The sequence below is a fragment of the Scyliorhinus canicula genome, chromosome 15 (assembly GCF_902713615.1).
Source record: "Scyliorhinus canicula chromosome 15, sScyCan1.1, whole genome shotgun sequence".
Lineage (NCBI taxonomy): Eukaryota > Metazoa > Chordata > Chondrichthyes > Carcharhiniformes > Scyliorhinidae > Scyliorhinus > Scyliorhinus canicula.
The window spans coordinates 99612772-99639149 of record NC_052160.1 but is presented as its reverse complement, the minus strand read 5'-3'; the positions used below and the strand labels follow the sequence as shown (position 1 = coordinate 99639149).

At 47.6% G+C, this 26378-nt stretch overlaps 1 protein-coding gene across 1 annotated transcript in view; it reads left to right on the top strand.

Annotated features, from left to right (window-relative positions):
* Positions 1-26378, top strand: part of fance (FA complementation group E) — a 47326-nt gene that overhangs the window by 15243 nt on the left and 5705 nt on the right. The window contains exons 6-9 of the mRNA XM_038820368.1: positions 2342-2485; positions 13844-13967; positions 15978-16053; positions 18756-18822. Coding sequence (XP_038676296.1) covers positions 2342-2485; positions 13844-13967; positions 15978-16053; positions 18756-18822 — 411 coding nt within the window. The remainder of the gene's footprint in view (positions 1-2341; positions 2486-13843; positions 13968-15977; positions 16054-18755; positions 18823-26378) is intronic.

The window sequence follows — 26378 nt, the reverse complement described above, 5'->3', positions numbered from 1 at the left end:
TGCCAGGCAATGACCATCTCCAACAAGAAAAATTCTATCTCCCTTAATGTTCCTCAGCATTACCATCACTGAATCCTCAACAATCTATGCTTAAGAGGTAACCATTGATCAAAATCAGCCATATTAATACTGTGGTTGCAAGAGCAGAGGCTTGGAATTCTGTGGTGAATAACTCACTTTTTGATTCTCCAAACCTGTCCACCATCTAAAAGGATCAAGTCAGGAGAGTGATGGAATACTCTCCACTTAAGAATTGGGGATATATACAAGTGGCTGGGGGAGTAGGAAGGCGAGTGGGTGGTGAAGATCAAGGAGAAATGGGAAGCAGAGTTGAGAGGGGAAATCAATTGGGGAGCATGGAGTGAGGCACTGCGTAAGGTAAATGGGACCTCCTCTTGTGCAATGATGAGCCTGATATAGTTTAAGGTAGTGCACAGGGTGCATATGACTCGGGTGAGAATGTGTGGGTTCTTTCAGGGGGTAGCAGATGAGTGTGAGAGGTGTGGGTGGGGGCCAACGTATCACACACACATGTTTTAGGGTTGCGAAAAATTGGGAAGATTCTGGGCGGGAGTGTTCACGGTCTTAGCCAGGATAGCGGAGGAGGGAGTGGACCCGGACCCTTTTGTGGCGATATTTGGGGTTTCAGAGAAGCCGGAGGTCATGGACAGGAGGAAGGCCGATGTCTTGGCCTTCTCCTCTCTGATTGCACGTCGACGAATTTTGCCGGAGTGGCGGTCAGCATCGCCACCTGGGGTAGCGGCTTGGTTGGGTGACCTGTACAACTTCCTGTGATTAGAGAAGATAAAGTATGAGTTAGGGGGCTCAGCAGGGGGTTTGAGGAAAGGTGGGGGATGTGTGTGACCGTGTTTGAGGGGCTGTTCGTCGCAGGGGAGGGGGGGTGGAAAAGAGGAAAAATCTGTACAGAATGTATAGTTGATTGTTGGAAAGTATGTTTACCGGGGTGTTTATTCGCTGTAACCTGTTTTGATACATGTTTGTAATAAAATACATTTAAAAAAAAGAATACTCTCCACTTATCAGGATAAGTGCAGCTCCAATAATAGCAAGAAGCTCAAAACCAATATTGACAAAGCAACCCCCTTGATTGGCATCCCATCCACTACTAAGCAAATGGCAGCAAGAGGCACTGCTGCAACTTGCCAAGCCTCCTTCGGCAGCACCTTCCAAACTCACAGCCGCTACCACCCAGAAGGACAAGGGCCACAGATGCATAGGAACACCATTTGCTAAGTTCCCCACCAAGTCACACACAATCCTGATTTGGAACTATATTGCCATTCCTGCACTGTGGCTGGGTTAAAATACTGGAATTGTCTCCCTAACAACACTGTGAGTGCTTCGACACCAGATCGACTGTCGCAGTTCAAGAATGTGGCTCACTACCGCCTTCCCGAGGGCAATTGGAGATCAGCAACAGTTGCTGGCCTTGCCAGCGATACCCATGTCCCATGAAAGATTGCGTAAAGGAGCTCCCAGTCATGGCAGATTTGGGCTGGGACGTTGGTCGTAGTGGCCCTTGGGACTACTGGAAGGTCTAGCAAGCAATGGTGAAGCTTTGTGAAGAAAATGGCTTTCTGTTGTGCCGCTGCTGGGACCTTTCTGCATCCACTCACAAAACACTGCACAGGGCTCCTTCCATTGAGAATGCTGGAGACTGAGCCCTCATGGCAGCCCTCGAGGTCAGTGTTCAATCAGGACATGAGGCAGGCACATCTTGTACAAGGACTATCCTCGAAAAGAGGAGGAGGAAGCAGAGTGTGTTCCCCAACTCGTTTTAAGACCCTGCCATTCCAAATCTACAATCAGCAGTCTGGGGCCATGATGTGTGGTCTCTCAAACTGCTAATACTTTTTATGTGCTCAATGTGCAAGGGAAATGGATCAGGATTTAGTTTTCCATCTAGTAGATTGTGGTAATATATTGTCAAAACTAGTTTGAATCTGAAAACGCCTTTCATAAACCAACTCAATTTAATGTCCTTGGGTATGACCTTTCAACATGAATAAAATAAAGCAATTGGTAGGGGCACCATTCAACGCGTAACTCACACCAGAATTGCCAAGAGACGAGAAAGATGCATTTTACTTTTTCACACCACCATTTATCACTTCTGTGTAAGCAAGTCAATAGAATCAGGAGTATAGTTTCAGCATTACAACAGCCTTAGTTTGATTTGAGCATATTAGCAGATTTTCCAGATTACAGCGTCTGGTATAAAATACGGTAGTCCACATATTCTTCCAGCATTGACTGTGTAAATCTTTACTTTTATTTATAAGGTTTTCAATAATTAACTTGCGCATTGCAATTCCTGCAGCTGGAGAAACTCTGTTTATTATTGCGCCTGTCTGAACTTCCAGAGCACCTCCTGCCTCTGGCCTGCAACAGACTGATCTCCTTGACATCTGATCTCAGTTACAGTAATGCGACTGTGCTCACTCGGAATCTCTTCTTGACGAAGGTATGATCATGCTGTGCAATATAATTTGAAATTGCTGCTTTGTTTTCCCTTTTCCAGCACTTTCACTTTGATTGCACCACCCACTGAAATCTGAATTGACTCCTCTTTACCACAAGCAATGTTGGACACCAGAGATTGCTATGGCACAAATGACAGGGAAATGTTTGATGACATATTTCTGTTATTTGTATGTCATTGCACCAGACTTACCCATGTATGGGCAAATACATTGCGGTCCTGTGTTACTCCCAGCGGGCACTCCTGAAAGTGAAGGGAGAGTGAGTGAGGAGCCAGGGAAATAGTTGTTCCGAAGAAGTTTTCATTCACTGTGTTCCAATTTCTCTGTAATGAGGTGTGGGGTCTGACCATGTGGAGTTTGCACATTGTCCCTGTGTCTGCGTGGGTTTCACCCCCACAACCCAAAGATGTACAGGATAGGTGGATTGGCCATGCTCAATTGCCCCTTAATTGGACAAAAAATAATTGGGCACTCTAAATTTCTATATTAAAAAATGGGGTCAAGTTGATACAGTACTATTTTTAATGTTTTATTTGGCCTACCTGTGTCACTGCAGTTTATATATTCATTAATGATTCTTCACATCAAGACTGGAGTACTGCACCAGCTGAGTGTTGAATTGTCTTAGGCTAACTTCCAAAGTATTTGATACCATGCGGAGGAAGTGAAGATTTGTATTTTTGTATATATGTACAGATATGAATGATGTGTAGCTCTCCTGTCGGCTCAGATGATTATAGTAGTGTTTAATTAAACCATAATGTTTCCTTAGTTTGTTTCAAATTAGAGTCTATAAGACATATGGGCAAAAGTAGGCCATTAGGCCCATCAAGTCTGCTTCGTGATTCAGTGAGATCTTGACTGATCTGATGTAATATTCCTCAACTCCAATTTCCTGTCTTATCTCCGTAACCCTTCATTCCCTAACTGATTAAAAATCTGTCGCTCTCAACTTTGAACATACTTAATGACCCAGTCCCTCAAGCCCTCTGCAGTAAAGAATTCCACAGATTTGTTACCACACGATCATAAGAAAAAGGAGTAGGCCATTAAGCCCTTTGCGCCTGTTCTGCCATTTAATAATGATGTGGAGATGCCGGCGTTGGACTGGGGTGAGCACAGTAAGAAGTCTCACAACACCAGGTTAACGTCCAACAGGTTTGTTTCGAATCACTAGCTTTCGGAAAGCTCCAAAAGCTTGTGATTCGAAACATACCTGTTGGACTTTAACCTGGTGTTGTGAGACTTCTTACTGTGCCATTTAGTAAGATCATGGCTGATCTAACACTCACGAAGATCACCTTCCTGCCTTCTCTCTGTAACCCTTAATTCCCCAACTGATTAAAAACCTATCGATCTCAGCCATGAAAATGGTCAAGGACTCGGCCTCCACAGCTTCCTGGGGTAAAGCGTTCCAAAGATTCATCACTATGAGAGAATAAATTCTTCCTCAAATATGTCTTAAATGAGCAGCATCCCCTTATATTATGATTATGCCGTCTGGTCCTACACTCTCCCATGAGTGGAATCATCCTCCCAACATTTATCCTGTCTAACCCCCTAAGAATCTTGTATGTTTTAATCATATCTGATTCCTCCAAAATTCCAACCTGTCCAATCTTTCGTCATATGGCAATCCCTCCATACCTGTGATTGTCCTAGCAAACATCCTCTGTACTGCCTCCAATGATGATATATCTCTCCTTAAATAAGGGGTCCAAAACTATTGCACGGTATTCTAAATGTCACCTCACTAGCACCTTGTACATTTGCAGCAGCACTTCATTACCTTTATACTCCAGCCTCCATGAATTAAAAGCCAGCATTCCATTTGTCTTCCCTATTCTCTCTGTACCTGTATGCTAGCTTTCTGGGTTTCATGAGCAGGAACCCTCAAGTCCCTTTTCAGTCTCTTTCCATTTAAATAGTAATCACCTTCTCATTCTTTCTTCCAAAATAAGCAATCTCCCATTTTCCCCACATTGAATTCCATTTGCCAGTTTTCTGCCCACTCACATAACTTGTCAATATCTCTGTGTAAACTATTGATATCAACCTTACAGCCTTCCTTTTAAAAAAAATAATAATTTAGAGTACCCAATTCATTTTTTCCAATTAAGGAGCAATTTAGCGTGGCCAATCCACCTAGCCTGCACATCTTTTGGGTTGTGGGGGCGAAATCCACGCAAACACGGGGAGAATGGGCAAATTCCACATGGACAGTGACCCAGAGCCGGGATCGAACCTGGGACCTCGGCACCGTGAGGCTGCAGGGCTAACCACTGAGCCACCGTGCTGCCCCAACCGTTGTATCATTTGAAAATTTGGCCACAATACACTCTGTTCCTTCCTCCAAATCATTAATATATATTGTGAAGAGCTGTGGTCCCAGGACTGATCCCTGTGACACTCCACTGGTTACTGCCCTCCAACCTGAGAAAGACCCCCTTCTTGGTTAGTTAGCCAATCCTCTATCCACCAGAATATTAGCTCCAACACCATGAGTTTCTATCTTGCACAGTAGCCTTTTGTATGGCATCTTATCACTGCCTTTTAAAAATCTAAATATTAAACATTGACTGGTTCTCCTCTATTTACTCTGGCTGAAACCTCCTCAAAGAATTCTAGTAAATTTGTCAGACATGATTTCCCTTTTATGAAACCATGCTGACTGCTAGATCAGATGATGACTTTCTAAATGCACTGCTATTCCCTTGACAACATCATTTCAAAGAAATGGCGGAGAGCAAAAGTTATCGCCGTACAAAACCCCAGAAAAGACCCCTTACTTGCAGCTAGCTACCGTCCAGTCTCTCTCCTGTCGGTCCCATATAAAATCCTTGAACGCCTCATCCGTCAGCGTATATTCCCAATCGTAGATGTCCTTAGCATCGACCAAGTTGGTTTCTACAAGGACTACATACAGCACAGAGGACCAGGTACTGGCATTTACCACCATTGAAAACGACGTTCAGAAAAACGTGCAGACAGATGCTGTGCTCCTCGACCTCACAGCCCCCTACAACACCGTTTGGCACACTGGCCTTCTCCTGAAGCTGTCACGGGCCCTCCCCCTTTGGACAACTAAAAGCATCGGAACACTTTTGAATGATTGATGGTTCAGAGTTCAACTTGGACAGGTACATAGAAGAGGCCAACCAATGGAATCTCTCAAGGCTCAGTGCTAGCCCAACCCTGTTTAATGTGAACACAAATGATCTTGCAAAAACTACTACCCGAAAATTACTATATACCGACAACTGCCTTGCAACTCAAACCCCTGAATTTGACACCTTGGAACGGATCCGAAACGAACACTTGTCAAAACTTGAACAATACTGCAACACATGGCGACTCAAGCCAAACCCTGCAAACCAGTACCCAGAGTATTCTAGCGTTACAATGCAAAATCCAATAAAGAGCTCAACATCCAAATGAATGACTACAAATTAAAACACCATGCAAGTCCAACATACCTCGGAATGACCTTAGGTAGGACACTGACCCTCCGGGTACATTAAAAAGAACTCCAGCCAAGGTCAACTCCAGAAACAAGTTGATTGCCAAACTAGCCAGCTCAATGTAGGGTGCTGCTCCCAACACCCTACAGGCCTCAGCACTTGCAGTCTCATACTCAGTGGTGAATATTGCACCCCTGTTTGGTTAAGATTATCACACACAAACAGAGTTGATACCCAGCAGAATGCTACCATGCATATCAGTACTGGAGCACTACGCTGAACACCACACTCTTAGCTCCCTGACCTGACAAACCTATCTGCCAACTTGTAACAACCCACAAAATGATAGAAAAAGTTTAGTTCGCAATGCCCCCCACCCCACCTGCCACTTCATGATGATCTATTCAGCCCACCCAAGGTACGATTCCCATCAAGAAGGCCAATCTGGAAAAACCCTCCCACACAAGACTTCAACGCAAATTACACCTGGACAAATGAATGGGAATCATTGGACATGACAAACAAATACCTGGTCTCAAACCCAGCCCAACAGCTGCCTGGTTTCACCATACAAGGAAAGAGTGATCCACCCTCAACAGGTTCAGGACAAGCCATGGCCCCTGTTTGGCCAACCTCCAGAGATGAAGCCCCCTCTGTGCCTGTGGGAGAATGCAAACTATGCACCACATCATGGAAGGGTGTCCAATCCACAGACTCAGTGGAGGCCTACCTGCACTCAACACAGCAGCACTGGAAGAAACTGCTTGGCTTAGGGACTTTGCATTCACTAAATAAAATAAATTCTCTCCATAACAATCGATTCTTCTAATATTTTTCCAAAAAATGAAGTTAGATTAACTGGCCTGTAAGTTTTCTGCATTTTGCCACCTCCCCTTTTTTGAACAAGGATACCGCATTGGCAGTTTTCCAATCCTATGGCACAGCTCTAGAATCCAAGCATTTTTAGAAAACAATTACCAATGCACCCAGCATCTCTGTAGCTACCTCCTTTAAGATCTTGGAGTGTAAACCATCAAGTCTAGGGGACTTGTCAGCCTTTAACATAAGAACTAGCAGCAGGTGTAAGCCATCTGGCACCTCGAGCCTGCTCCGCCATTCATTAAGATCATGGCTGATCTTTTTGTGAACTCGGCTCCACTTACCCGCCCGCTCACCGTAACCTTTTATTCCTTTACTGTTCAAAAATCTATCTACCTTTGCCTTAAAAACATTTAACAAGGTAGCCTGAACTGCTTCACTGGGCAGGGAATTCAAAAGATTCACGACCCTTTGGGTGAAGAAGTTCCTCCTCAACTCAGAAAATATCTACTCCCCTTTACTTTGAGGCTATCCCCCTCGTTTTAGTTTCACCCGCCAGTGGAAACAGCCTCCTGCTTCTATCCTTTCTATTCCCTTTATAATTTTGTATGTTTCTATAAAATTCCCCCTCATTCTTCTAAATTCCAATGAGTATATCCCCAGTCTACGCCATCTCTCTTCATAAGCCAATCTTCTCAACTCCGAAAACAATCTAGTAAATCTCCTCTGCACACCCTCCAATAACAGTACATCCTTTCTCAAGCACGGAGACAAAACTGTACACAGTACTCCAGGTGTGGCCTCAACAGCACCCTATACAGCTGCAACAGAACCTCCCTGCTTATAAACCCCATCCCCCTAGCAATGAAGGACAAAATTCCATTTGCCTTCTTAATTACGTGATGCACCTGCAAACCAGCTTTTTGTGATTCAGGCACAAGGTCACCCAGGTCCCTCCAGGATGCTGCAATTTTTTACCATTTAAATCATAGTCCGTTTTGCTGTTATTCCTACCAAAATGGATGACCTCACATTTATCAACATTGAACTTCATCTGCCAGACTCTTGCCCACTCACTTAAACTATCTATATCCCTCTGCAGACTTTCAGTGTCTTCTGCACTCTTGGCTCGACCACTCATCTTAATGTCATATGCGAACTTCGACACATTACATTTGGTCCCCAACTCCAGATCATCTATGTAAATTGTGAACATTTGCAAACCCAACATTAATCCCTGAGGTACACCACTAGCCACTGATCGTCAACTAGAAAAACACCCATTTATCCCCACTCTGCTTTCTGTCAGTTAACCAATCCTCGGACCATGCTAATACATTACCTGTTACGCCATGAGCCTTTATCTTATGCAGCAGCCTTTTGTGCAGCACCTTGTCAAATTTCTTCTGGAAATCCAGATACATCTACCGTGGGCAGCACGGTCGCATAGTGGGTAGCACAGTTGCGTCACAGCTCCAGGGTCCCAGGTTTGATTCCCGGCTTGGGTCACTGTCTGTGTGGAGTCTGCACTTTCTCCCCTTGTCTGCGTGGGTTTCCTCCGGGTGCTCCGGTTTCCTCCCTCAGTCCAAAGATGTGCGGGTTAGGTGGATTGGCCATGCTAAATTACCCTTGGTGTCCAAAAAGGTTAAGTGGGGTTACTGGGTTGCAGAGATAGGGTGGAGGTGTGGGCTTGAGTAGGGTGCTCTTTCCAAGAGCCGGTGCAGATTCGATGGGCTGAATGGCCTCCTGCACTGTACAATCTATGATTCCATACCGGTCCCCAGTTGTTTACCGCGCTCGTAATGTCCTCAAAAGAATTCCACTAAATTAGTCAAACATGACCTGCCTTTCATGAACCCATGCTGCCTCTACCCAATGGGACAATTTCTATCCAGATGTCAGCTGTTTCTTCCTCAATGACAGATTCAAGCATTTTGCCCGCAACAGAAGTTAAGCTAACTGGCCTATAGTTATCAGCCTTTTGACTACCTCCTTTTTTAAACAGTGGTGTCATATTTGCTGCTTTCCAATCTGCTGGAATCGCCCCAGAGTCCAGCAAATTTTGGTAAATTACCGCGAGCGCATTTGCTATTTCCCCCACCACTTCGAACATAAGAACTAGGAGCAGAAGTAGACCGTCCGGCCCTTCGAGCCTGCTCCGCCATTCTATAAGATCATGGCTTATCTATTTGTGGTCTCAGAACCACTTATCCGCATTCTCGCCATATCCCGTAATTCCTTTATTTTTCAAAAAAACATCTACCCTATCTTTAAATATATTCAATGAAGTGGCGTCTACTACTCCTTTTGGTAGGGAATTCCATTCTTTAACCACCCTCTGAGTGAAGATGTTCCTCCTTGATTCAGTCCTAAATCTGCTCCCCCTAATCTTGAGGCTATGCCCTCTTGTCCTACTTTCACCTACCAGTGGAAACATCCTTTCTACTTCTATCTTATCCATTCCCTTCAAAATTTTATATGTTTCTATTAGATTCCCCCCTCAACCTTCTGAATTCCAGTGAATATAATCCCAATCTACTCAGCCTCTCCTCATACGATAATCCCCTCAACTCCGGAATCAGCCTAGTGAACCTCCCCTGCACCCCCTCTAGTGCCAGCACATCCTTCTCAAGTGTGGAGACCAAAACTGCACAGTACTCCAGGTGTGGCCTCACCAGCACCTTGTACAACTGCAACATTACCTCTCTACTTTTAAACTCAATCCCCTTCGCAACGAAGGACAAAATTCCATTTGCCTTCCTAATTACTTGTTGCACCTGCAGACCAACCTTCTGTGACTCATGCACAAGTACACCCAGGTCCCTCTGCATAGCAGCATGCTGCAGCTTTTTACCATTTAAGTAATAATCCGTTCTATTGTTACTCCTACCAAAATGCACGACTTCACACTTATTGACATTATACTCCATCTGCCAGACCGTTGCCCACTCACTCAATGTGTCAATGTTCCTCTGTAAGGTTTTACAGTCCTCAGTACACTTTGCTCTGCCACACACCTTCGTGTCATCTGCAAACTTGGATACCTTACAGTAGTTCCCAACTCCAAATTGTCTATATAAATTGCAAATAATTGTGGTCCTAACACCGATCCCTGAGGCACACCACTCGTCACTGATTGCCAGCCAGAATAGCACTCATTTATTCCCACTCTTTGTTTCCTGTTAGACAACCAATCCTCTATCCATGCTAGTACTCTATCCTTAACACCATGCATCCTTATCTGATGCAGCAGCCTCTTGTGCGGTACCTTGTCAAAGGCCTTTTGGAAATCTAGGTACACCACATTCACTGGGTCCCCTTTGTCTACCTTGCTCGAATTCATAGAATTCCAAGAGATTCGTCAAGCATGACCTGCCCTTCATGAATCCATGCTGCGTCTGTTCAATGGGACAATTTCTATCGAGGTGCCCTCCTATCTCTTTCTTGATAATAGACTCAAGCATCTTCCCCACGACAGAGGTTAAGCTAACCGGTCTATAATTCCCCATCTTTTGTCTACTTCCCTTTTTAAACAGTGGCGTCACATTTGCTGTTTTCCAATCCTCTGGGACTGCCCCAGTGTTCAGCGAATTTTGGAAAATTACCGCCAGTGCATCTGCTATTACTCCAGCCATCTCTTTTAGTACCCTGGGATGCATTCCATCAGGGCCAGGAGACTAGTCTACCTTTAGTCCCATTAGCTTGCCCAACACTCCCTCCTTAGTGATAAAGGCTGCCATAGCCTCCTTGCCAATAATTATTGCCATGTTATTTGTGTCTTCCACTGTGAAGACCGATCCAAAATACCTGTTCAATGCCTCAGCCATCTCCTAATTTCCCATTATTAAATCTGCCTTCTCATCCTCTGAAGGACCAATGTTTACCTTAGCTACTCTTTTTTGTTTTATATATTTGTAAAAACTTTTGCTATCTGTTTTTATATTCTGAGCTAATTTACTCTCATAATCTATCTTACTTTTCTTTATAGCTTTTTTATGGCTTTCTGTTGACCTTTAAAGATTTTCCAATCCTCTAGTTTCCCACTAATCTTTGCCACGTTGTATGCCTTTTCCCATTAGTTTGTAAAAAAACGAATTCTCTGATGGTGACTGTATTTAATTTCTTGCCCCCCTTTTGTTTTGCGAATTCTAGGATGCTTGTAGTATCCTTTACAGCAATGACCTATACAAAATGTCTATTTAAGTCTTCTGCCATTAATTTGTTCTCCATAATTACTTCCCCAGTTTCATTCTAAGGGGCCAATGCTTTCTTTCACTTCTCTTTTTTATGTATTTAAAACATTCTTATTGTCTCATTTTATGTTTCTTGAGAGTTTTTATCTCCTTCAATGTCTGCCACTGCTCATCTATCGCCTTAGCTACTATTCTATATGAGCAGTCCATTTTCGCTAATTCCATTCTCACACCTTCACAATTCCCTTTCTTTAAATTTAAGACTAACATTTCAGTCCAAATTTTCTCACTCGAGTTGAACACTAAATTGTGTCATACTGTGATTAATATTTCTGAGGTGACCCTTAACTTTGAGATAATTTATGAAACTCACCTTATTACTCATTACCAGATTCAAAATAGCCTGATCCCTCGTTGGCTCCATAACATTGCTCCCAATAAACTATCCCTAATGCAGTCTATGAATTCATTCTCTTGGCTGCCACTTAGGAACAGGAGAAGACTATTCAGCCCCTTGAGCCTGTCCTGCCGCTTAATGAGATCATAGCTGATCTGTGGCCTAACTCCATATACCTGCCTTTGGCCCATAACCCTGGATATCTTTGATTAACACAAATATATCTATCTCAGATGTTAAATTAACAACTGTTCCAGTTCCAGCTGCTGTTTGTGGGAGAGATTTCCAAACTTCTACCACTCTTTGAGTGAAAATGTTCTTCCAAACATCTCTCCTGAATGGTCTGGCCCTAAATTTTAGACTAGGCCCGCTATGTTTAGAATCTGCAACCAGTGGAAATAGTTTATCTTTATCTACTCTGTTTTCCCGATTAATACCTTGAATTCTTCAATCGGACCACCCTTAATCTACATTTTAGTGAAAACAGGTCTAATTTGTATAATCGCTCCTCACGACTTAACCCTGCAGACCAGGTATCATTTTTGTAAACCTCTGTTGCTCTCCCTCCAAGGCCAAAATATCCTTCCTAAGGTGTGGTGCCCAGTACTCCAGGTGAGGTCTAAACAGGATTTTGTATGGCTGCAGAATAACTTCTATGTCTTTATACTCCAATCCATTAGCCTTTTAAAATTATTTTCTGCACTTGTTCGTGGCATTTTAAGGATCTATGCACCCAAGTCTCTTTGGACATTCACTGTACCTAACCTCTTTCCATTTAGAAAGTACTGTACTCTATCCTTTTTTGGTCCAAAATGGATAACCTCACACTTGCTAAACACTGCATTCCATCTGCCACAATTTTCCCCATTCATCTAGTCTGTCAATATCCCCTTGCAGTGTTATCATCTAAGCTGTCTACAATTACACCTAACTTTCCAATTTGATTAGCCCAACCTATATGAAAATTAAAGTTGCCCAGGATTAATGCTGTGCACTTTTTACATGCATTTGGTCTTTCTTGGTTTAACCTCTTTCCTACAGTATGGCTACTTTCGGGGGCTTTACAATATTCCTACCCTCTCTTCCTTTCTTTGGTATTTGTCACCTCCACCCAACTCAACTTCACATTCCTTGAGCCTAGATCGCCCCACCGAACTGTTATTAGCAGAGCTACCCCACCACCTTTTCCTTCCCACCTCTCCTTCCTAAAGGTCAAATAATTCTGAATGTTGATTTCCTAACTTTGAGCTCCTTGCAACCATGTCTCTATAATGGCTATCAGATCATACCCATTTAACTATTTGTGTTGCCAGTTCATTTACCTTGTCATTAAGATACAGAACTTTTAATTTTGCTTCTTTGTTACAATTTTTCCTTGCACTAAGCCCATCTCTAGGGGCAATAGAGCCATTTTATTTTTTGCCTTTTATTCCCATGTCTTCCTACATAGAACATAGAACCAGTACAGAACTGCTTTTGCTTTCACTTTTTCTGCCTTTTATTTCTAACCCAGTGTCCCCCTCTTCTAATTCCATATTCAGGTACCCATTCCCCCTGTCATATCCACTGGGAGAAGAAATTCTTGCTCATTTCTGTTTTAAATGGGCGACCCCTTGCTCTGAGATTATGCCCTCTGGTCCGAGACTCTTTCACAAGTGGAAACAACCTCTCTGCATCTACCATGTCAGTTCCCCTGAGAATCCTATATCCTCAATATGGTCACCTCTCATTCTTCTAAACTCTAATAAGTACAGGCCCAACCTATTTGGGGAACAAAACGGTTCAATGTTCCAGGTGTGGTTTAACTCGTGCCTTACATTGTTTTAGAAAGCCTTTCCTATTTTTACACTCCATTCCATTTTAAATAAAGGCCAACATTTCATTTGCCTTCCCTATTACCTGATGAACTTGTACGCTAGCTTTTTGTGATATGCATGAGGGCCTCTAATCCCTCTGTGCTGTAGCTTTCTGCAGTCTTTCTCCCATTTAAATAATATTCATAACTCCTTTACACTAAAAGAGGGCCTTCAGCTTATCCAGCCCATGGCAGTTCTCTGTAGAACAAACCAGTCAGTCCCATTCCCCTGCTCTCTCCCTGTAGTCCTGTAAGTTTATTTCCTTCAATCCAATTTCCTTTTGGGATGATTGATCCTCTTGGCTTCTAGTGCCCTCATCGACACCGAGTTCCAAGCCATTACAACTTGACCATTTGTTGATTGCAAGCAATTTTGCATTAGATTTGTTCATTGCTATCCAGTAATCCCCTGCTGAAATTGCAACAAAGAGAGGATGAGGCACTGTATTTCTTCCATTGTCAAATATCATGTTAACACCCATTTTCTGTGCTACTGACACATGACGAAAGGGCACCAGTTCGGGCACCAGAAATTGCCTGTAGAACCATTTTCCCAAAAGGTCATGGCCTTTGGTAGAGGAGGTAGTAAATAAGTGGATTTTTTATATTTGTAGGTACTCTCATTGGCAGAGCCTGCCTCACGCTTTCTAATGGCTGCCATCACTTCATTTTGCAAGAAATATGCACGTCCGTCCTGCAATGCTCTGATCGGACCGGTCCTTCAAACTCCAGACATAGGTATGGTCAGATTTGAACGACTACAGGAGATGTACCAATAAAGGGCTGTTATCACAGGTTTGACTGAGAATGACTAAAACAGTCCTGACTATAGTCAGACATGAACTTGTGATAAATTATGTTACTTTATTGTTTGCATCTTTTGAACTGAGCATCAAACTGATATTTGCCATCCAACTTTTCCATTAGGAAAACTAGCCAGTCTCATGATATAGCCATACAAATTGTTGAGTAATAGCAATCAATCTCTTATTGGTCTACAACAGACCTAGAAACAGGAGGCAAGTGTAAACCCACGGCGGTACAAAGCTTTGGGGACTGTAGGTCCAATATCACCTGTCCTTGCTATAGAAAGCACACTACACTTACTATACTGCTTGTCTCAAGTCACTCATGTACTGTATCCCAAAACATGATCTGGAAAAAAATTCAATTTGTGTCAATTGACTGCCATGCTTACCTTTGAATTTGCATCTAATACGATTGTGAAGTTACAATCTCCAAAATTATGTATGTCACTAATTATGAATGTGAAATCTGCTGAAGTGACACCCTCAATTATTCTGCTCTTAGATCAACAACTGAGTAATGCTGAATTGTACTCCGGGTTGACACATGGCGGTTGCATTGTTCAGACTTGTTGCTAAATTCCATCTAAAAAATGTGCTTACAGTGTCATTACAGTCCACAATCAGACCACAACTTTCCCCATTGTGGAATCTTTCTTCATCTCACTCTGAAACCTCCTTTCTGAAGCTCTGCTGTTGTCCAGCTGAGGTTAAAAGCCCAATTGTGCGCATGTATCTGTATCTTACCACACTGTGCACATGCGCATTATGACAAATTTCAGTAATATAAAAGCAAAATACTGCAGATGCTGGAAATCTGCAATAAAAACAGAAAATGCTGGATAAATTCAGAGGATCTGGCAGCATCAGTGGAGAGAAAAACACAGTTAGTGTTTCGAGTCCATGTGGACTCCCCTTCAGACCTGAGGCAGGGTAAAAATGTGATGGATTATATAGCTGGAGAGGTGGAACAGAATAGAAGGTTTGGGTTAGCTGGGAGCTAAGGAAAGATTGACAAAGATGCCATGGGAAAAGGAAGTGTTAATGTTAGCATTAAAGGCTAAAGAGGGTGTGGAAAGTGGTACAAAGGTAGACTAGCAGAATCTGTTAATGGGTCAGTGTTCAGTGAAAAGAACAGGAAAACAAGTGACAGATGACCATGTAAGGGGAGATGCAGTTTGTGTTGGGACAAATAGAAAAGGGTCAAGATGGAGGAGAAAGTTCACAGTCAGTGTTGAGTTCAAGGCTGTACAACTCAACATTGAATTCAACAATTTTAGACTGTGAACTTCCTCTCCACCATGAACCATTTTTGTTTGTTTGTCTTATTGCAACCACGCCTCCCTGCCCACTGGGCCATCTATATCTTTAGTTTTGCTTTCCATGGCCTATCCTGCTCAACCCCCTCTCCAACCATAAAATCCATCACATTTCTACCTCTCTTCAGCTCTGAAGAGGTCATATGGTCTCGAAATATCAACTCTGGGCGAAATTCTCCGACCCCCAGCAGGGGTCACCGCTGATGTCACCGCCGGCGCATGCGCCGACCGGCGAAAGCCTTTCGGCCAGCCCCGCTGCCGGGGGCGCCGGTTTTTTGCGCCAGTCTTCTGGTGCCAGCCGCTCCGGCGCGGGGCTGGCCCCCAAAGGTGGGGAGAATTCCCCACCTTTGGGGAGGCCCGACCCCTGAGTGGTTGGCGCCACTCCCCTACGCCGGGTCCCTCCGTCACGCCGGGTAGGGGAGAATCCAGCCCCCTGTTTGTCTGCACAGGTGCTGCCGGACCTGCTGAGTTTATCCAGCACTTTCTGTTATTATGGCAAATTTCAGCCTTGATCTTCTCATCAATAACCATAAAGTTTTGTTCTGCATCTCAGATTTTGCTGAAATAGACAGTATTTGTTAAATGCCTTTGCCTGCAGTTTCATGCTTCTGGTTTCTTTCCAGGGAATATTCAAGTGGAGTTGATTTGCAGACTTACAGAAGACTGTCTTGAGCCAGAGCATCTAACAGTGACTTTTGGGTTGAGTTACTCTATTGATAATTAAGGTTTACATTGCGTGTTATATCATGTATATCCCCCTCAAAGAGAACATATTTGAAAGTATCCATGCATATAGTTAAATGGAGGAACAAAATCTTTCACATTTTGTAAAAGCCAACATTCGCTTGAGCATTCCTAATTTTAATTACTGTGCCTCGGCCCTAAATTCTAGCATAACCATCCTACACTTCTCCATCTCACTGCCTCATTTCCCTTCAATAAGACATTCCTTAAAATCTATCTCTTTGACAAAGATTTCAGTTCATCGGACCCAATATCTCCTATGTGACTCAGTGTCATAAATTCCAGGTGTACATGACGTGGAAGGGGGGAGTATTTTTAATAAAACATGGTCTGAGATTTTATTTCTCCTTTAATCGGTTTTGAGTGAGGAAAGTAAATTCCGCTGCCAATTAGACCATACGATGTAGGAGCAGAAAGTCAGCCATTCGGCCAATTGAGTCTGCTCCGCCTTTCAATGAGATCCAAACTCTTCTGAAATGATAATCCTCAACTCTGCTTCCTCGCCTTATCCTCAGAAACATAGATTCCTTTACTGATTAAACCCATCCTCCACTGCCCTCTGCGGTAAATAATTCCAGATTCACTACCCTCTGGGAGAAGGAATTCCTCCTCATCTCTGTTTTAAATGGGCAACTCCTTACTCTGAGATTATGTCCTCTGGTCCTAGACTCCCAGAAGGGACAACCTCTCAGTATCTATGCTGTCAAGCCCCCTGAAAATATTATATGTCTCAATAAGATCACCTCTCATTATTCTAAACTCCAATAAGTGCTGTCCCAACCGACTCGACCTCTCCGCAAAATTCCCTCCATACCCGGGATCAACCTAGTGAACCCTCTGGACTGTCTCAAATGCTAGTATATTCATAGAACACAGAACAGGCCCTTCGGCCCTCGATGTTGTGCCGAGCAATGATCACCCTACTCAAACCCACGTATCCACCCTATACCCGTAACCCAACAACCCCACCCCCCCCCTTAACCTTACTTTTTAGGACACTACGGGCAATTTATCATGGCCAATCCACCTAACCCGCACATCTTTGGACTGTGGGAGGAAACTGGAGCACCCGGAGGAAACCCACGCACACACGGGGAGGATGTGCAGACTCCGCACAGACAGTGACCCAGCCGGGAACCGTACCTGGGACCCTGGAGCTGTGAAGCATTTATGCTAACCACCATGCTACCGTGCTGCCCTAATTCCTTAGATAAGAGGCCCAAAACTGTTCACAGTATACCATGTGTGGTCTAACTGGTGCCTTGTGATTTATGCACGATCATAGAATTTAGGAATTACAGTGCAGAAGTAGGCCATTCGGCCCATCGAATCTGCACCAGCCCTTGGAAAGAGCACCCTAACTAATCCCTCACCTCCACCCCATCCCTGTAACCCAGTAACCCCAGCTAAACCTTTTGGATTCTAAAGGCAATATAGCATGGCCAATCCACCTAACCTGCACATCTTTGGACTGTGGGAGGAAACCAGAGCACCCGGAGGAAACCCACGCAGACACGGGGAGAACGTGCAGACTCCGCACAGACAGTGACCCAAGCCAGGAATCGAACCTGGGATCCTGGAGCTGGGAAGCAACAGTGCTACCCACTGTGCTACCGTGCTGCCCAAATTCCAAAGGAAGGATCCACCATCCGTGCTTAACTAAAAACGTTAAAGATAGTAACAAAAGTAAAGAAAAAGCATATAATTGTGGAAAAAGTGGATGGCAGATCAGAAGATTGGATAGAATATAAAGAACATTAAAGAATGACAAAAAGATAATTATTAGAGTATGAATGAAAGATATCAAAAATATAAAAACAAGCTGAAGAGTTTCTATAAGTACTAGATTTCTATAGAAAGTGAATCTTGGGTCACTGTGTGGAGTCTGCACGTTTTCCCTGCGTGGGTTTCCCCCGGGTGCTCCGGTTTCCTCCCACAAGTCCCGAAAGACATGCTGTTAGGTAATTTGAACATTCTGAATTCTCCCTCTGCCTACCTGAACAGGCGCCGGAATATGATGACTAGGGGCTTTTCACAGTAACTTCATTGCAGTGTTAATGTAAGCCTACTTGTGACAATAAAGATTATTATTATTAAACTCCTCATCTATGCCACCTTTGCCCATCTGATGTTTCCAGTCTATATGTAGATTAAAATCCCCCATGAATATCACCGTATCTTTCTAACAATCTCCCATTATCCCTTCTTTTATACTGCCTGTCGTACTGTGTAATTACAATTAAGGGGTCTGTGCACCACTCCCGCAAGTGACTTTTATTGCCTTTATCGTTTCTCATCTCAATCCAAACCACTTCTACATTGTGCTTTCCTGAACTCAGGTCTTCTCCCTATATTGTGCTAATTAATTCCACCTTTTCCTAACTTCCTGATCTTCCTAAATGTCATTTACCCATCAATATTCAGGTCCCAGTCTCTGTCATCCTGTAGCCGTGACTCAAATTGTACTTAATCATTTATATTTGTTTTGAAGTCGCTACATGTATAGTTGCATAGGTAGAGAAATGTAGTCTGCAACATTCTACTGAGAGCTCAGATATGGAGAGAATTGAAAAGATTGAATGATGAGGATGAAATCCACTGGGATTCTTTTCAAAGTCTGTTGGCTCTTCCTGCTAATTATTGTGATATTCTTACAGACACATCTTGTCCATCACGTGGAGTGAAGAAATACTTTCGGTGACCTATACACTGCTTGAGAGAAAGGTGAGCTGACAATGACTGTGAGTTGGAGATACCACACTGTAATTTAATTGAGCAAACATTTCTAACCACAAAATAATCTGGTGACCTGAAATACCTGTCTAGTATGTGTCAACAAATAAAATACTAGTCATAATATTTGATTTGCATCAGATGTTAATTGTATATTAATTGACTGGTTAATTGTATTCATTTGGGATTTATTCATGCTGCTATACATAGGTCTCTGTAAATAAAAGCCAACAAGTGTGTATCGACTAAGCTTCACTTGTACCCTTCACGGTTTGGTTATCTGAATAGAACATTAAATTCCTAACTAGCTCAGTCCTGTTCTTGGTCAGGGTAGCGGGAAGCTGCTGACACAGTGGAACTGTGCCCCAGCAAGACATGACAAGGGCAGGAAATTGCTACCAACTGTAAAATTACTTCCCGTTCATTTCAGAATAACCAAACACTATGGGCGGAATTCTCCGCTCCCGGGAAAAATCGGGAGGGCCGTCATGAACTCGGCCGAGTTTCACGACGGCCTCGGAGGCCGCTCCGCGCCCCCTATTCTCCCCTCCCGGCGGGGCTAGGAGCGGCGCACCGTAACTCTCGGGCGGCGCGCCGAGAGTGACGCGACGGCAGCGCCTATGTGACGTCAGCCGCGCATGCGCAGGTTGGCTGGCTCCAACCCACGCATGCGCGGTTGACAGCTCGAACTCGCGCATGCGCGGTGGCTGTCTTCCCCTCAGCCGCCCCGCAAGACGTGGCGGCTTGGTCTTGCGGGGCGGCGGAGGGGAAGTAGTGCGTCCGATTGAGACGCCGGCCCGACGATCGATGGGCACTGATCGCGGGCCTGTCCCCTCCCGAGCATAGTCATGGTGCTCATTCCCCACCAGGCCCCCTACAAGCCCCAAAACGGGCATCACACGGCGATTTCACGACGGCAGCGACCAGGTGTGGTTGCCGCCGTCGTGAAACGGTCGCGAACGGCAGGCCGCTCAGCCCATCCAGGTCGGAGAATCGGCGGTCGCCGTGAAAAACGGCGAGCCGCAATTCTTCCGAGTGGGGGGGGTGGGAGAATTGCGGGGGGCGCCAGGGGGTCGTGAAATTAGTCAGGGGACCCTCCCACGATTCTCCCACCCGGCGTGGGGAGCGGAGAATCGCGCCCTGTGAGAATCGTCAGTTTTGCTTGACAATACTGACTGGAACTGATACTGTGGGCGCGATTCTCCGGACTCACGACGGTTCGGAGAATATCGGGCGTCGGAAATTTTTACGGCGACGCTGTTACGACGCCCTCCCGCTATTCTCCGAACCCCGCAAATTGTCGGAGTCACGTTTCCCGACAAACGCCTCCTTCCCGCCCCTGACACGACCAGAATCGCCACTGATAGCCCCCCCCGCTATTCACCGGCCCGGATGGGCCGAAGTCCCGACGTCATGGCGCCCTGTTTGGACGTCGTGAAACACACCTGCTTTTTAAATTTGTCAACCAGTCGGCCTGGCTGACGACTGCTTGGAGGAGGTCAGGGCACCACTCTGCGCACCGCTCAGCGCACCGCTCAGCGCACCGCTCGAGTCTGGCCACAACGGGGAAGGCATCCCTGGGAACGGGAGGGGGTCCAGAACGGGGGCAGTGGGGGGGACGGAGGGGGCAGTGGGGGAGACGGAGGGGGCAGTGGGGGAGACGGAGGGGGCAGTGGGGGAGACGGAGGGGGCAGTGGGGGGCGACGGAGGGGGGGGGGGGGGTTAGGTAGAGAGTGAGCCGTCCAACCCCGTAACAAAATGTCTGCCAGCATGCCATGGTGTGCAGGTGACGAGGACACGGCCGCTGGTTCCCCTGTGGCTTCCGGCCACAGGCCACTGACGCACCCGTTAGGAGGCCATAGTTTACTGGCCATTGGATGCAGAAAGTGACCAGGGGTTAGGCTGACCGCGTGTCAGCAGCGCGACCAGGCCACCGGGACACACTGGTATCCCATGGCTGGCGGCTGCCGAGGTGTCGACTAACGTCCGTCTAACATGTTCCGTTTCTCTGCCTCCCACCACCCTTCTGTAGGTTAGCACAATGTCTGTGAACAGAACGCCTATGTTCTGCGCAGTGGTTGGGGCCGCTCTACTGGATTTGGAGATGCAGCAGCATCCACACCCACAACCCGCAGTGGCTGCAGGGCCAGCTGCAGCAGCAGAGGGAAGGGCCGAGGAGTTGCCAGTCGTCGAGCAGCATGGGGGGGGGGGGGAGGAGGAGGAGGAGGAGGAGGAAGAGGAAGAGGAGAGAGTGAGGGTGCAGCCACGGCGTCAGAGGCGACGACCAAAGCCGAGGGTGTACCGTGTCCGGGTCTCTTTCCTAACAATGCCGGACATCACCTGCAGAAGACTCCGGCTGAGTAGGCAGACGGTGATACATATCTGCGAACTCCTGTCGCACCTCGCCCCACGTGGAACGGGGGGAGGACACGCGATCCCGGTAGCCATCATGGTGACGGTCGCTCTGAACTTCTATGCTACCGGCTCCTTCCAGTCTCCGAGCGGGGACGTCTCTGGGATCTCCCAGTCATCGGTGCACAGGTGCATCCGGGATGTGACCGACGCCCTCTATGCCATCGCGGACCGCTACATCACCTTTCCCGAGGACCAAGCAAGTCAAGACTCACGAGCCCGTGGATTTACCAGTGTGGCCGGGATACCGAGGGTTCAGGGGTCAATCGACTGTGTTCACGTCCCCATGCGCCCGCCTGCTGTGGACAAGGAAGTGTTCACAAACAGGAGGGGGACATACTCCATTAATGTCCAGGTGGTATGCGACCCCCACATGAGGTTCATGAACGTCTGTGCAAGGTTCCCAGGGAGTGTGCATGACTCCTACATACTAGTGCAGTCGTTCATCCCTGCGATGTTTGAGGGACGTCCCCCCCCGGCTGAGGGGCTGGTTGCTAGGTGACAGGGGTTATCCGCTGAGGTCTTGGCTGATGATGCCTATACGGAGGCCTCAGACCAATGCGGAAACACGATACAACGAGGCCCATGCAGCAACCAGGGGTGTGGTGGAGCGCTGCCTTGGCCTCCTGAAGATGAGATTCAGGTGCCTGGACCGCTCCGGAGGGGCCCTGCAGTACCAGGCCGACAGGGTCGCTCGCATTGTAGTGGTCTGCTGTGCGCTGCACAACATCGCGATGCAGAGGGGAGATGACCTGTTGCAGGAGGCGGAGGGAGAAGCTAGTGGCAGTGGTGCCAGCACAGAGGAGGAGGAGGAGGAGGAGGACGCTGGCGGAGTGGCGGGCGCAGCACGCAGACACGACCCAGGTGCTGGTGATGTCCAGGAGGCGGCACGACGGACCCGGCAAGGACGGCGGGCACGCGACGCCCTGGTGGCAGCACGGTTCACGCATCGCATGTGACGTCCCCGATGAACACCAAACCACCACCTGCATCGCTAGTCATGCAGAGGGTCACCACACAACTGCCACCACCACAACCCCCCCCCCCCCCCCCCCCCTCAGTGTACACTGCTCCACTTCGACATGACGCTTATCACTGGGTACAGACGGAATGGCACAACATTGATGGCTGTGTCAGCGGGTGTGATCAGTGCCATGTGGAATGATGACAGCCCGCTCTGCGAAGAGCTGTGAGCTCAGAATCGTTAGAGAGAGTCTGACCCATGGCAATAGCTGAACCATCCACCTTGGTGGCCGCTGAGTTCGTCACTGACACTCCATCACGTGCCCGCGTGGGCTAGCTGTGGGAGGGGGGTAGGGGCAGGGACTGCACACCCGGCACCGAGGTTTCACCACCCGTCACCCCCAGCGACACTCGGTCACCATCACGATTCCTGTGCCTGTGGAACAATCACACGGTATTACAAGTAAGGTGGAACAGTGCGTTTAATATTAACAATTATTTGCAGGTGCCCTAGCCCCTACAACTAAACTGTGCCCTTCACCCGTGCCAACTTACTCAGTGTCTATCTTAGTTGCCTTACGGGCCCTACTACTACGTCTAAGTGAATCCCCAGATGATACAGCAGGAGTGGAGGAGGATTGCTGCGAATCGCCCCCCTCGACTCGTTTCTCCTTGGCTATGCGTTTCCTGGGGCGACCCGGCCTGGATGGGCCAGGCTGCTCTGCGGGCGTCTCGGGTGACATTGTGCCACCCTGCTCTGCCTGCTGCCCACCCGATGCACCAGGGATGGGACGGGGGGAGGCCGAGAATTCCGGGACGTCCCGTGATGGAGTTAATGGGACGGGCCCCGAAACCTCCTCCTCCCTCGGGGAGCCCGGTGGCCCCCGGGCCTCACTTTAGGACAGAGGTGCGAGCGGGGAGGTTCCCCGTCGCACCACCGACACCTGGCGCCTGACTCCTGGAGGCCTGCAACGGTATCCACCAGGATCCGAAGGTTTGCAGAGACGGAGTCCAGGGAGTTAGACATTCCCGCCAGGGACTGTGCGATCTCAACCTGTGTGTGCACGACGCCATCCAGCACATGTGTCAGGCGGTTGATGGTCTCCGCGACCGACTGCTGGGACTGTGCTATCGACTGCTGGGACTGTGCCATGGCGTGCTGCGACTGGCCAATGACCTGCTGAGACTCGGCCATGGCCCGCAGGGCGCCGGCAATGTCGTTTTGGCTCTGGCACATTGCTGCCTGTGAGAGGGCCACCCTGTCCAGGGCCGAGGATGACGCGTGCACATTAACCCCAACGTCTTGCATAACCTGACCCATTGCCTCCACCGCGGATGCCACCCGTGCGGTGTCGGACTGGGTCTCTGCCATGAGCGGCACCACTCCCTGCTCTTGGACGCGGTTCGACTCCTCTAACAGCGTCTGCAGAGTCTGGAAGGAAGCCCTCATCCCGTCATTGTTTCCCTGGGTTTCCTGAGGCATCGGCTGTGCGGGTGGGTTGATAAACTCCAGGAACTCAGAAAACGTCTGGGAGCCAGCTGCATCCTGGGCCTGGTCTGGCCTCCGCGAGTCCGGGCCCTCTGTTGCTCCGACCTCCACCTGCTGTACCTGCTCAGCTGTGATGTGCCAACCAGACTGTGCCCCAGGAGACTCATCACTAAATAGGCCCGCCGGGGTGTGTATCTCTGGGATGATGGATGAGGTGGGAGAAAGCAGTGCCGCAAGCCCGACGCTCTCAATGCTTAGGGCCTCGTCCATGGTGTGGGGCTGCTCAGCGACAGGAGGGTTGTCCCTGGCCATTTCTGGTGGTGGTGGTGGACTTCGAACCCTCTGTGCGTCCTGGTCCGCAGATTGGGTTGGGGCGGATAGGGCTGCCCGCTGATCGGGCACCCTCTGTTGTGAGGCCCCGGGTGAGGTGGCGGCAGATTCCTGTCTCCGTCTGGAGGCAGACGGCCCTGGTCGTTCGGCATCACGTCCTAGGGAAGAGAATGAGACGGGTTATTTCGATTTGCTCGGCAGGCCGCTGGACGGTCCCAGTGGGCAGGGTTTGTGAAGGGACAGAGGATGGGGGAGGGGGGGGTGTTTGTCAGGGAGGGTTGTCTCACTTGCTGCAGTTCCGCCAACCTCGCATTGCGCGATATCGCGGGAGGCAGACCCCCCAACAAGGTCCAGTGCCCTCTGTTCAAAGGTGCTGAGGGGGTGCATGTTGGGCGAACCCCCTCCAGTCTTGTGCCGCTCACGGTGGTTATGACCGGCCTTGGCCTGTTGGGGGAGGGAACATAGGTAGATCATTACAAAACGGTAGGTATCAGCAGTCCGTTCAGATACTGGCACAGTTTGGGGGGGGCAAGTTGTCGTCAGACGATTGCATCTCTCCTCGGGGCCAGAGCGCTGGGTCTGTGACAACTTTGTGAACCACCCTCAAATAACTCTGCCCCAATCCCTCTCCCCCCCCCCCCCCCCCCGGGCAGTTAAGGGGGAGGGATGGTTGTGACTAGGGGGCACCCTCATGGCACTTACCTTGGCAGACCTGGTGAGGTCGTGTAGCTTCTTCCGACATTGCTCTGCTGAGCGAGGGGTCTGCCCCACAGCACTGACGGCAGCAGCCACGTCACGCCAGGCCTGGCGTACCGTGCTGGCAGGTTGGCGATGCCCTCTCCGCGGGCGGATGATGCCCCTCCTCTGCTCCACGGCATCGAGCAGCGCCTCGACGTCTGCATCTACAAAGCGAGGAGCAGCTCTCCTCGGCTCCGACATCCTGCCCGACAGATTCTGTGGTCGCCCGCGCCTTTTTACGGCGTCGGGCGGCGTCACATGGGCGGGTTCGTGTCGTCGTCGCGTTCCGTCGTCATCACGCACGTAATTGACGCGGCCGCGCTACTAGCCCATTTCCAGGAAGTGAATCCGTCGGGAAATGAAGCCTTCGCGACCGTCGTAAAACGGTCCCGATTTTTACGATGGTTTGCCGACTTTCCGCGGGTGCGGAGAATTTCGCCCTGTGTATATACCATCTGAGTGAATGGAGTTGCTTTTTCCCGTGGCTGGATAAATTATAAGGATAGGTGAAACATTCTGAATTACTATCGTGTAAATATGCGGGCCTTTTTGTGTCACATGTATACTTATAATATTGCTCTCCTTGTCAACTGTTTGCAAGATTACCTCCCAAGTCCTGCCAACATCTTGGTTCGATGCTCGGAGATCCTCGCCATTGATAATAGGCAACATTAACTTTGAATGTTACGGGCAGCAAGGTGGAACAGTGGTGAGCATTGTTCCCTACGGCGCTGAGGACCCGGGTTCGAATCCCGGCCCTGGGTCACTGTCCGTGTGGAGTTTGCACATTCTCCCCGTGTCTGGGTGGGTTTTGCCCCCACAAACCAAAAGATGTGCAGGGTAGGTGGATTGGCCACGCTAAATTGCCCCTTAATTGGAAAAAATAATTGGGTACTCTAAATTTATATTAAAAAAAACTTTGACTGTTACCTTTATAGTCGAGAAATAGAAAGACAGTCTGATGTTCAAATACTTTTCAAGACAAGGAAACAGCAATCTCAATAGAAATTTGTGTTCTATTCACGGTATGGATTTAACATCCAGTATTGGCCCTTCTGAAATAGCTCACCACTAACAGAAATGTAGTTTATGACGCCCCTTATATTTTCACGAGAGCATTCCAAGTTGCTTTATAAAGAAGAGGTTGCTTATTTTTTTTGAATTGGAGCCACTGTTGTGTAACTGGGTTGAGGATTGGCTGTCTGACAGAAGGCAGAGAGTTGGGATAAAAGGTTCTTTTTCGGAATGGCAGCCGGTGACCAGCGGTGTCCCACAGGGTTCAGTGTTGGGGCCGCAGCTGTTCACCATATATATTAATGATCTGGATGAAGGGACTGGGGGCATTCTAGCGAAGTTTGCCGATGATACGAAGTTAGGTGGTCAGGCAGGTAGTGCTGAGGAAGTGGGGAGGCTGCAGAAGGATCTAGACAGTTTGGGAGAGTGGTGCAGGAAATGGCTGATGCAATTCAACCTGAGAAAATGTGAGGTCTTGCACTTTGGAAAAAAGAATCCAAGCATAGACTACTTTCTAAACGGTGAGAAAATTCATAATGCCAAAGTACAAAGGGATCTGGGAGTGCTAGGCGAGGATTCCCTAAAGGTAAACATGCAGGTT